Source organism: Brachyhypopomus gauderio, chromosome 14, assembly GCF_052324685.1.
Source record: "Brachyhypopomus gauderio isolate BG-103 chromosome 14, BGAUD_0.2, whole genome shotgun sequence".
In the NCBI taxonomy this organism is placed as follows: Eukaryota; Metazoa; Chordata; class Actinopteri; order Gymnotiformes; family Hypopomidae; genus Brachyhypopomus; species Brachyhypopomus gauderio.
Window position 1 is genome coordinate 4,411,353 of NC_135224.1, and position 12,322 is coordinate 4,423,674.

General features: G+C 52.3%; 1 protein-coding gene across 2 annotated transcripts; it reads left to right on the forward strand.

The window, feature by feature from the left end:
* Nucleotides 1–970: 970 nt before the first annotated feature.
* On the forward strand, nucleotides 971–12,306 carry dhx30 (DEAH (Asp-Glu-Ala-His) box helicase 30). 2 transcript variants are annotated; one of them, XM_076972890.1, is made up of 20 exons: nucleotides 971–1,226; nucleotides 1,340–1,467; nucleotides 1,905–2,015; nucleotides 2,197–2,369; nucleotides 2,598–2,670; nucleotides 2,855–3,004; nucleotides 3,134–3,286; nucleotides 4,677–5,156; nucleotides 5,570–5,941; nucleotides 6,036–6,111; nucleotides 6,338–6,442; nucleotides 6,645–6,820; nucleotides 8,945–9,151; nucleotides 9,442–9,523; nucleotides 9,649–9,842; nucleotides 10,181–10,331; nucleotides 10,467–10,624; nucleotides 10,831–10,934; nucleotides 11,080–11,219; nucleotides 11,551–12,306. In XM_076972890.1, the coding sequence occupies exons 1-20, from the start codon at nucleotides 1,043–1,045 to the stop codon at nucleotides 11,808–11,810; spliced, it is 3,477 nt and encodes a 1,158-aa protein (XP_076829005.1). In that variant the 5' UTR covers nucleotides 971–1,042; the 3' UTR covers nucleotides 11,811–12,306. The 2 variants fall into 2 exon arrangements, with proteins under 2 accessions (XP_076829005.1, XP_076829004.1); XM_076972889.1 differs by having other exon boundaries at nucleotides 2,598–2,706; nucleotides 11,551–12,305.
* Nucleotides 12,307–12,322: the final 16 nt, after the last annotated feature.

Below are 12,322 nucleotides of genomic sequence, written 5' to 3' on the forward strand. Positions count from 1 at the left end.
GGCCTCAACAACGTCAACAATTTTCGTTCGCCAACAACCCCCCCCCCCCCCCCCCCCCCCCCCCCGGTCAACAATTCTCGTTCGCCACCCCACCCCCCGCCACCCCGTCAACGATGTGGAACACACCTGCATCCCCAGTAATAGTATTATTTTTTCTTGTGAGAGGTATTAAAAAGGTCTTAAAAGTCATTGAATTTGAGATTTAAAAGTGTGCAGATACCCTGTTTTATTGTTAGTTTCGTATCATAATTTTGATCATAACTGGTTTGTGTAGAATGTCTTGTCCATGTTTACTGCTGTGTTATGTTAATGTGATATCGATGTTCAGGCACTTCTACCCATCATGCCTGGAGGTTCCCTTATCGTTCTGTGGGACATGCAGTCCCTAAAGATGTGTACGCTTCACACACGTTCTCGTATTTCCTCAGAGTGCATCTTCCACGTGCTTTTATTTTGGCGAGTTCTGCTGAGCCGCGGTGATTTCCGTGATTCTGCCACCGGCGCACCCAGATGGTGTTAACATCACTCGCACCCAGTGCAGCGTTCCCAACGGTGGCTAAAAATAATCGCAGAGTCATATCTGAAATTAAATAATCTATACGCCACGTTTTAACACTGCGCACTTATTTTAAAGCTTGAGGAACAGCATATCGTTTCAGAGGGATGATTTATATTTGTGTTTAATTTTAGTTTGAAAATAAAAATATTTAAACGGTGAGGATTCTGTACACGCCATATTGGTCATAATTGTTTAGACACAAGAAAATCACTTTTTAATGTTTTGTTTTATCTTCCTTGAACAAAGTTACCAATTGTTTAGATAAAATTGCATATGTTAATAAAATTTTCTTCTCAAACACCTATATAAAGACCTATTTATAGTAACATGAATTAATATGTATAACGTAGGTAGGGTGTATTCAACAGGTACTTTGAAAATATATGTACTTGGGTGTGTGTTGCCCTTCAGTTCCGCCGCTAGATGGCAGCGTCTCAGTCTTTAGCTCCGTGACGGTACCAAAGAAGCAACGAAGCAGTGCGCATGCGTGTAAATATGGCGACGCACTGTAGCGGCATCATGCGTCTCAGGGCTCTGTTCAACCTTGGGAATAAAACATCACTAGCGAGACACAGAACCGGGTCCGACTGGACCTGGGTCGGCCGATACAGGACACGAGCGGGGACGGATCATAACCGAGGGGAGTCGTCCTCTGAAACGGTTCAAGGTAACGTTTAGTGCCAGTGGTGATGCCGGTCACTGCAGGTCCAGTGGGTCACACCTGCGTGGTTCTCTGACCAGTCACGGTGTTCACGCTGCACCTGCTTATACCCTTTTTAGATCGGTCTGATGTTCTCATGGAGTTCCCCCACGCGAAGAGCCTTCTGCACTCGACTGTGTCCAGGTCGCTGGGCCAGTCTGATGTCTCCCAGTACATCCGGTACCACTGCACAGACGGGGAAGTTAAGGTCTGGTGTATGTCATGCACTGCTCCCTATTCCGTGTGATAAATGCCCGTTAGTCAGTACAGGGCATAACATATACCCCCACCCCACTCATACATAAATACAAACTTATAAAGAATAAATAAATAAAGATTTAAAAGGTAAGTCAACAAGATAAAGCAGAACAGACTCACCTAGTCTGGTGATATTTAGTAGTATAGTGAAATAATCATTAAGATAGATACATACATTATTAATCTCATGGGGAAATTCAACAAGTTATCAGATATTAACAGCAGGGTCACAACAGACATCAGTCCACTGGATTGTGGTATTGTAATTGTTGCATATACTACTGTATATATGCATTATATGGTGTATGTGTCTTGAAATTGCTTGTTGCTCTAGCAGAGCAACAAGAATATGAGATGTTGCTTATTTAGTGGTGGTTCCCATCTCAGAGGGCGACAGTCACACTTCTGTGGCCTCAGAGGATTGAAGCGGAGGGGTTTGGCTCTCGGAAGGTGGAGGCGGAGCGACAAGCTGCAGCCGCCGCCTGCCGTAGGCTGAAGGTACGTTGTGGTCCCGCCCCTTCTCTGTTCTGGCCAACGATTTTGTTCAAAATCTATGCTGTCTTTATAAGTCAGCTCTTCCTGATGTAACTGGAACACACTGTGGAAGGATTGAACACTGACTGCTATTCTGGGCTGCGTACTGAGCTGATGCATGGGTGTCTGTGCTCCTTGTGAGCAGGACCTGGGGGTCCTGGGTCCACAGAACCAGCTGCCACGGCGGAAGCTGTCCCGGCGTCCCGGATGGCAGACGTCCATGTGGGAGGATGCAGACGAGGGCGTGGACGGGCCCGGCGGGCCGGAGCCGCACCACCCCACGGCCGGCAGGAGGAGAGGGGCTGCAGGGAGCTCAGGGTAGGAGCCTTTCACCTCCACAGCTCACGGAGCTCCATGGTCCTGGAATACATGACCTCACATGTCCTCAAGAGTGCAAAATAGTTATAGAGAGATTCATGCCATTCAGTGATACTTTCTTGATACTTTTTCGAGAACAACACTGGCATTTAGAGGTTATTAGGATGCTAAACGTTTTACTGTAGTGGTGACACTCACGTACTGCTTACGTGTATGTGTGTCTTCTAGAGAGGTGGACAGAGATCCAAAGGTCTCGGAGGCCCTGGCCATCTTCTCCAAGCCCAAGGCTCTTCTGGCGAAGGTTATCCAAGTGGCCACGACATCTGGCAGAATCCGAGTACGTTCAGCCGTCTGTCCTGATCACTGCGGGTCACACCCTGTCACCTTCTCCCCATATCGTCCATTTACCCCCCCCCCCCCCCCCCCCCCCCCACCTCACGTGTCCCGCTCCCTTTGTGTCCATCTCGTCCCCGTCGTGTCCCCAGGAGGTGCTGCACTACAGGACGTCTGGGGGGAAGGTGAAGCAGTGTGAGCTCACGCTACGCTGGCCTCAGCCAATGAGCTTCCAGGCGTGCGGACGACGCAGGCTGGAGGCGGAGACTCACGCCGCCGCGCTCGCCTGCCTGCGGCTGAAGGTTGGCTGTTTCCATAGTTACTGGAACCCTGTCAGACGTTGCACGTTGCAACAGCAGATCCAGAGATGGTAGCAGAGGTCATGGCAGCAGCTATCAGGACTACAGTTCTCTCTACTATTCTGCCCTCAGGAGCTGAACCTGCTGGATGAGCAGAACAACCCTCTGACCCACGCCAGGTACCACCAGGAGGAGGTGCGGGAGGCGGGCCGGCGCCAGAGGAGACCGTGTCGTCTGGAGATCCCAGAACACCTGAAGCAAGCAATTCAGGAGTACCTCACTCAGGTCTGGTTCAGGAGTACCTCACTCAGGTCTGGTTCAGGAGTACCTCACTCAGGTCTGGTTCAGGAGTACCTCACTCAGGTCTGGTTCAGGAGTACCTCACTCAGGTCTGGTTCAGGGGAGTACCTCACTCAGGTCTGGTTTAGGGGAGTACCTCACTCAGGTCTGGTTTAGGGGAGTACCTCACTCAGGTCTGGTTTAGGGGAGTACCTCACTCAGGTCTGGTTTAGGGGAGTACCTCACTCAGGTCTGGTTTAGGGGAGTACCTCACTCAGGTCTGGTTTAGGGGAGTACCTCACTCAGGTCTGGTTTAGGGGAGTACCTCACTCAGGTCTGGTTTAGGGGAGTACCTCACTCAGGTCTGGTTTAGGGGAGTACCTCACTCAGGTCTGGTTTAGGGGAGTATCGCACTCGGGTCTGGTTCAGGGGAGTATCGCACTCGGGTCTGGTTCAGGGGAGTATCGCACTCGGGTCTGGTTCAGGGGAGTATCGCACTCGGGTCTGGTTTAGGGGAGTACCTCACTCGGGTCTGGTTTAGGGGAGTACCTCACTCACGTCTGGTTTAGGGGAGTACCTCACTCAGGTCTGGTTTAGGGGAGTACCTCACTCAGGTCTGGTTTAGGGGAGTACCTCACTCAGGTCTGGTTTAGGGGAGTACCTCACTCAGGTCTGGTTTAGGGGAGTATCGCACTCGGGTCTGGTTTAGGGGAGTACCTCACTCAGGTCTGGTTTAGGGGAGTACCTCACTCAGGTCTGGTTTAGGGGAGTACCTCACTCAGGTCTGGTTTAGGGGAGTATCGCACTCGGGTCTGGTTTAGGGGAGTATCGCACTCGGGTCTGGTTCAGGTGGGTATCGCACTCGGGTCTGGTTTAGGGGAGTATCGCACTCGGGTCTGGTTCAGGGGAGTATCGCACTCGGGTCTGGTTCAGGGGAGTATCGCACTCGGGTCTGGTTCAGGGGAGTATCGCACTCGGGTCTGGTTCAGGAGAGTATCTCACTCGGGTCTGGTTCAGGAGAGTATCTCACTCGGGTCTGGTTCAGGAGAGTAACTCACTCGGGTCTGGTTCAGGAGAGTATCTCACTCGGGTCTGGTTCAGGGGAGTATCTCACTCGGGTCTGGTTCAGGAGAGTATCTCACTCGGGTCTGATTCAGGAGAGTACCTCACTCGGGTCTGGTTCCTAAAGGTTCCACAAATTGAAGAGACTCACCTGTGAGCTCTGTGGGCCACTGGTTCAGAGATCTACAGAATATAGAGCTGGGCTGCAGTCAGAATCCTCCACATTGCATCTACATCCGGTGTTGGTGTTTGGAAGTTGTTGTGCCATTTCCTGATCTCACCTGAGCTTTAGCAGGGATGATAACGTCACTTCTGTATTTCTCGCTCTGATCAGTATCCACTGGATGTGGAGATGCAGAAATTGTGGGACAAAGAGGAAGAGCGAGCGGAGCTGAGGCAGTCTTCCTCACTCGAGGAAGATGAAGACGATGTGGAAGATCGTGTCCCTGATGCCATCACCGGCAGACCGTACCGACGCCTGAGCCCACAGGATGCCAAGCTTCTGAGCGACAGCCTCCTAAGGCAGTGGAATAGGGCGGGGCCAGCACAGGGGGTGGAGCTTCCCGTAGACTCTCACCGGGAAGAGCTGCTGGCGGCTGTGGAGGCCTCTCGGGTGGTGGTGGTTTCCGGGGAGACAGGCTGTGGGAAGACCACGCGTATCCCACGTTTCCTCCTGGAGGGGCGCGTGAGGGCTGGCGAGGGGGCCCACTGCAACATCCTGGTCACACAGCCGCGACGAATCAGCGCTGTGTCGGTGGCTCACCGTGTGGCCCAGGAGATGGGCCCCACCCTCCGCCACTGTGTTGGGTACCAGGTACCACACCCGCACACTTCTCCCACTTTGACAGAACAAGCAGTAGCCATGAGTGCATGTTGCTGGTTCTGTTCTTCATAGTTTGTGGTCCATCACGTGACCTCGCCGCACGTGACCTCAGCTTCACATCACGTCCAAGTCCGGTCACGGGTGATCTACTGCCCTGCCGAGTCCGGTCCCAACCCTAACGTAACCTAACACACTGGACCAGGTTCTTTGGGAGCATCTCAACTCAAGAGCCCCACGTGTTCTGCTAGCGTCAAAACCAAAACCCTGCAGGGTAGTAGATCACCAGTACCAGACATGGACACCCCTGGTGTTGAACCTGTGGCAGACACATGTAGACTGTTTATTTGCTGTAAGCCGTTGGTCAATGGGGCTGCGGTGACCGTGTGGCCCCTCTCCCGCCCTAGGTGCGTCTGGAGTCGCGGCCCCCGGAGCGCAGCGGCGGGGCGCTCCTCTTCCTCACGGTGGGCGTGCTCCTCCGGAAGCTGCAGAGCGACGGGACGTTGCGGGGCGTGAGTCACGTGCTGGTGGACGAGGTGCACGAGCGGGACGTCAACACGGACCTGCTGCTGGCGCTGCTACGCCTGGCCCTCCACCGCAACCCCCACCTCCGCCTGGTGCTCATGAGCGCCACGGGAGACACGCAGCGCCTGGCCCGATACTTCTCCGACTGCCCCGTGCTGCGTGTGCCCGGGACCATGCACCCCGTACGGGAGCGCTACCTGGAGGAGGTGCTGAGGGAGATGGGCCGGGCCCCGGGGCCCAGGGGAGACGAGCAGGTGAGGGAGGGGTGTGTGTGTGTGTGTGTGTGAGTGTGATTGTCGTGGTGGTGTTTTAATGATCAGTTTTTTCTTTCTTTTTTGTTTCAAATAGGATCAAGAGGATGCGAGTCCTGACCCTGAGTTAGTAGCTGACGTGATTGACCACATTCACACGCAAGGAGAGCCAGGTATGTGTGACCATCTAGGGTCACACACTTACTCTCACTCTCACACTCTTTCACTCTCTTTGTTAGCTCATTCTTTCTTTCTCACCCCGTCTCACTCGCTCTCACTGTGTCTCTGTCCCTCCACATCGAGTCATTCCCCTGTGAAACCAACTCCTGCTGGTAGAAATGTGCTCTTCTTCTCCATCACCTTCACCCATGTGTGTTCTCTCCTTGGCACCCCCTGCAGGTGCAGTACTGTGTTTTCTGCCTGGCTGGCAGGATATAAAGGTTGTACAACAGAGGCTGGAGGAGAAGCGGGCCTTCAGATCGGGCTCACAGGTCATCCTACCACGTAAGAACATCTCAGACATGGACGTACTTTCTCAATATATTTACTTCTACCACCATTTTGTTTGAACCGCTGTAACACTCGAATGTCCTCAAAGGGTTTCATTCATTGCTCAAGAATGAAAGTGCTTAAGTACCTTTATAACTCCACCACAGCATATATTAAAGTAAAGCAGCCCCCCCTCTCTCTCTCTGCTCTCTCTTAGTACACTCTAGCATGTCTGTAGCAGACCAGCAGGCTGTGTTCCAGCGTCCCCCGGAAGGCCAGCGCAAGATTGTCCTGGCCACCAACATCGCGGAGACGTCAATCACCATCGATGACATTGTGCACGTTGTGGACGTGGGCTCTCAGAAGGAGCAGAGCTACGACCCCAGGACCAAGGTGAGACCATTGTGCGTCTCAGCCCTGCTGCACAAGACCATCGTGTGTCTCAGCCCTGCCCCTATTCTATGGCACTGCCAATCAGGATTATACAGGTAGCTGTTCCAACCTGCTGGGCATTGCTGCCTGTCGCACCTCCACCGGTGCCCATTGGTCAGCTGCAGGGTTATCAGCCAGAAACCACCATTCCCCAACATTTCGCTCTTTTAATTCTGGTACGTCTCCTGGTGGCGGAGCAGTGACGGGGACGTCTCCTTGTCACCCCCTGCAGCTGATCGATGTTTTCCGTACGGCTGTTGTCTGGGGTTAGGTGTTCTTCCCCCAAGCTTTGTCCTTCCTCCTGAGCCAAAGCCAAAAGCTCCCTTTTTCAGCCTCCTCTGCCAGGGCCTTTGTTGCCTTCCTGAGCCTTCCTCTGGTGAGCCCTACCTCCCTCAGGAGGCGTGTGATTGACACCCATGAAGCCACGGCATCTGACCTCCACTGGGTAGGTGGTGGTCTTCCAGCCAGCCTCCCGGCACTCAGCAGCCAGCTCCGAGTATCACCCTCTTGCTTTCGAAGGCGGCCTCAATCCCCTCCTCCATGGGCACCGTGAGCTCGACGAGGATCACCGCTCTTGCCTTGGTTGACCTTGCAACTATGTCTGGCCAGAGAGATGTGGCGGTGATTTCCATGGGGAACTGAAGCTTCCTGTCGAGATCGACCCTCATTCTCCACTCTTGGTCAGGGGAGAAGGGTCTTAATGCTTCTTTTGGCCTAATGCTTCTCCTGACCCCTCCTTCCGCAACAAAGGTGAGGCGGTCCTCTGCAGCTGATGGTGCATTACTTCCCTATCTCCGCTCCTCCAGCACTTCGGCTAACTTTCTCAGGACTTGGTCATGGCGCCATTTATAGCGGCCCTGTGAGAGCGCGATCTTACAGCCTGACAGGATGTGCTGGAGGCTTGCGTTGGGAGCACTCCAGAGTGCACAACATTCCTCACTCCTGAACCACTGGTGGAGGTTCCGAGGGCAGGGAAGTGTGTCATATGTTGAGCGGATAAGGAAGCTAAGTCTTGCCTGTGGGATCTTCCACCCATCTGACCAACTGATACTCCTGTTTGTAACTCCCTCCCAGGTTGTCCAGCCTCCTTACTGACTCTGTGATACAGCTTTGATCTTGTAGTGGTCTTCCTCCATCCTGGTCACCTCCACCACCACCATTTCTTTCCTTTCCTTGGGGTTGGCCTTGGACCAGAAGTGTGGTTCAACTCCCCAACCCAGGCCAGTTCTTCCCACCTGGACTCTGCCGACGATCTCCTGATGTTGCAGGCGACTGAAAGCTTGGTCATCCTTTGTCCGGGCATTCCACTTGCGGCCAGTTGGCACCCCTATGTTAGCGTTCCATACTGACATGTCTGTGGACTCCCTAAGCTCGAGGACCAACCTGGCCTTCTCTTGCATGTAGCCCAGCTGTAGTGACATCAGTGGTAGCTGTAATATGTTTCTTCCAAAGAGGCCAGCTTCAGATAGGCACCGTGGCAGCCCCAATCACTTTCGGATGAATGGGTTGGCTTTCCCATCCATCTTGCTCACGGTTGATGAGGGGATCTCGCTCATTTTTAGGGGCCACATTACCCTCCGGTAGAGAGTTAATTGATAACACCAGACCTTATACTTCCCAGGGAGTTGGCTTTGGTCGATCCTTGCCAGGCCATCACAGAGCTGTTTCATGACGGTTTTCCCCATCTGTTTGTCAGACAGTGAGATATGCTGATTTGAGTACTGAGCTGTGGTGGTGCTGTAAATGTCTCTGCATTGTGCTCATATTGGTCGCGGTGTACGGCATTATTTTCATACAATGTTTGCATATGGCCTGCGTCTTATCAATCATTCTCTTGCCATTTATCATTTCCGCCGGGTACGCAAAATACTGCCAAACAAACGATGTGAAAGTGAAGGGGGCATCTTCAATAGTAATACCTGTATTTTCCGACGTTATTCTGGCTGCTTGCTGGATCACAAATCTCACGAAGTTACGTGTCGCGAGATCTCGAGACACGAGATCTCGTCACACCCCTAATGCCTTCATGTCATTGCATCATGCTGTCCTGTATTTACATGGATGTCTGAACTGTCCTCTGATCAGGTCTCCTGTCTGGACACAGTCTGGATTTCACGCTCCAACGTCACTCAGCGCAGAGGCAGGGCAGGCAGATGCCAACCTGGACATGCCTACCACCTGTTTCCCCAGCAACGGTTGCAGGCCATGACTACATTTCCTGTCCCTGAGATTCTGCGCACCCCCCTGGAGAGCCTGGTGGTTCAGGCCAAAATCCACAGTCCACACAGTAAGGTATGTGGAGTGGGCTGTACCACCACAGATGGACGTAGGAGTCCTCAAATATTAACATCAGTTAACATAGTAAAAATATAAACATGTAACATGCACAACGTCTGTGTGCATTGGGTTTACGGAGAGAATGTTATAGTCACAGAGTAAGTTCAGTGCTAATTTTATGCTATTTTAGATATCTGATGCTTTTTTCTGTGGTGTACAGAGCATTTAGGCTTTAGATAAATGTGTGTTGAGACCCAGTGCCCCTTTCACCAGGTGATGTGTCTGTGTGCCGCGTTCTCCCCCAGGCTGAGGACTTCCTGTCCCAGGTGCTGGACCCTCCAGACGCAGGAGCTGTGAGGGACGCAGTCAGGACCCTGCAGGACATCGGTGAGGCACCCAGGGCTCGGAGACAAGCTCTGTGTTCTGATCAGAGATGGGGGACTTGTTGGTATTATTGGCTCAGCTCCATCTGTGGCCCTGACCTTTGCCCTGTGACCTCCTTCCCTCTGCAGGAGTGCTGGACAGGTCCGAGCACCTGACCCCGCTGGGCGAGCGTGTGGCGTGCGTGTCCTGCGACCCGCGGCTGGCGAAGGCCCTGGTCCTGTCTGCCCTGTTCCGCTGTGTCCTGCCCGTGCTCTCTGTGGCTGCCTGTCTGACCCGAGACCCGTTCCACAACAGCCTGCAGAACCGTGCCCTCGTGGCCAAGGTCTGACTCCACGCCCACCGATCTTTCTCTTAGCCATTATGTTGTTCTCGCGTCTGAGCAGACCACAGTAATGATAGAGTTGTGTTTTTATAGCATTGTTACATTCTCTGTTTATTCGGTTTTCAGATCAGTATTCATGACCATGTTTGGTTACATTATTACCAAAGTAGAATTACTATACAACATCATGGACGAATCTTTGCAATGTTAAGAAAATAATATTTTCTCTCTCACCCTTTGTCTCTCTCTCACCCTCCCTCTGTGTGTGTGTGTGTGTGTGTGTGTGTGTGTGTGTGTGTGTGTGTGTGTGTGTGTGTGTGTCTCTCTCTCTCTCTCAGGCTAAGGAGTGTCTAAGTGGCTCAAGCTGCAGTGATTTCGTGGCCTTCAGCAGGGTGGTACAGGGCTGGCGTGAGATGTCGGACAGGCAGAGTCGGCAGGAATATCTGGAGGCCCACAGTCTGTCAGGAGCCAGCCTGCGGTTTATCTCTGGTGAGTCATCACCTGTTCACTCCAGCTTGAAGAGTGTTAGAGTGTTTACTGTGCTGTGGTATTCCTTATGAATGAATCAATGCGTGCAACCCTGTGTGAAGCGTTTAACTGCTGTTTGCCCTGTTTGTCGTGCAGGCCTCACTCAGCAGTTCAGTGAGAATCTGGTGGAGGCGGGGCTTGTGTCTCGCTCTACCGACTGTCTCCGCCCCTTGACCCAGATCAATCAGTTCAGTCGTGAGGAGCAGCTTCTTAAAGCCGTTCTGCTCGCGGGCTTCTACCCAAACCTCATACAGGTACGAGATGTTCGCACACAACCATGAGTCAATCAGTGGTACCTTCAGTAATGAGACCTTATCCTTGGAGTTCGCATTTATAGAGTGTGTGTGTGTGTGTGTGTGTGTGTGGGTGTGGGTGACATATCTAATGTACTAAATGACCAAGTCTACTGAACTGTTTGAATGTGTTTGAATGACATCAGCCACCTTGTGATTATGTTCAGGTGAAACGAGGCACCGTGACCAAAGGGGGGAGGTTTCGTCCTGATAACCAGTCCTACCGCACCCATAGCGGACCTGTCTTACTCCACCGCTCCACAGTCAACAGGTGACCTGCCGACCAGGACACGCTCCCCCTCTAGCTCTCTGCCATTCTTATTCACAGATGTCTTTTACATCATGTCTACGTGTGTGTGTGTGTGTGTGTGTGTGTGTGTGTGTGTGTGTGTGTGTGTGTGTGTGTGTGCTCTCAGGGGTGAACGGCAGCTTCCCAGCCGTTGGCTCACGTTCTTCTCAGCGCTCAAATCAAACGGGAATGTCTTCGTCAGAGACTCGTCCACGGTGCACCCGCTGGCCCTCCTACTGCTCACAGATTGCGACCTGGTTGAGAGAGGTAACACCGCCCCTCACAGCTCAGACACACCCACAGCCCCACCTCCCACAGCTCAGACACACCCCCAGTCAGAGGAGATACCCGATCTGATTGCTGCTTCAGAACTGAAGATGGGCCCTTTTGATGAACCATCACACTTTCCAGAATATTCTGTAGCACTAATGGTTTCATTAACCCTAACCCTATTCTCTGACTCACAATGCAGTTGATCACATTCTACAACCACACTGAGAATTTGCTCCCCTCCTCTCTCTCTCTCTCTCTCTCTCTCTCTCTCTCTCTCTCTCTCTCTCTCTCTCTCTCTCTCTCTCTCTCCCTTCCTCCCTCCCAGTTTATGGAGACTGGGTGGAGGTGGCCTTGCCAGACCGCTCTCTTGTGCGATGGGAGCTGTCTGCTCCGGACTGGGAGCTGCTGTGGGAGCTTCGTTCATCCCTTCAGGCCATGATCCACCGTAACCTCCAACCTTTGACCTACGGCTCGGTTTGTGAAGACGGTACCGCTCAAGACAGCCAGCTGATCTCTTTACTGGTGGAGCTGCTGAACAGCGCAGGGCCAGACTCTACGGGTGAAGACCAGAGTGATGCAGACTGATGGGGGACTTGTCCCTGTCATACTGAGACAGACAAGAGTGATGCAGACTGATGGGGGACTTGTCCCTGTCTTACTGAGACAGGCAAGAGTGATGCAGACTGATGGGGGACTTGTCCCTGTCTTACTGAGACAGGCAAGAGTGATGCAGACTGATGGGGGACTTGTCCCTGTCTTACTGAGACAGGCAAGAGTGATGCAGACTGATGGGAGACAGCGGAAGGCAACAGTAATGCGGCTGTACTGTCTGTTCAACCCTTCCTCCTTATATGAGGATGAGCAAATAGCTCGAAGTTTGTCCCCTCACCAGCAGGGGGCCCGTGAGGAAAGCCTCCAGGGAGAGGACTTTGGACAGTATGTAAAATAACAAGAGGGTGTAATACAATTAGTCATTTAAAAGCAGTTTAATGTATTAGCATCAAATGTTAATACTGTTCATCCTGTCAATGTTGCCATGAAAAAAGTAGATATATTTATTTATTTATTTTGTCGCCATTATAATTGATGATGATGAT

Excerpts from the sequence above, each read along its gene's own strand:
- dhx30 (XM_076972889.1), top strand. The coding sequence starts at position 1,043 with ATGCGTGTAAATATGGCGACGCACTGTAGCGGCATCATGCGTCTCAGG. Across the intron at positions 2,707-2,854 it reads CGACATCTGGCAGAATCCGA|GAGGTGCTGCACTACAGGAC; the intron begins GTACGTTCAGCC and ends TCGTGTCCCCAG. Across the intron at positions 6,443-6,644 it reads CTCACAGGTCATCCTACCAC|TACACTCTAGCATGTCTGTA; the intron begins GTAAGAACATCT and ends GCTCTCTCTTAG.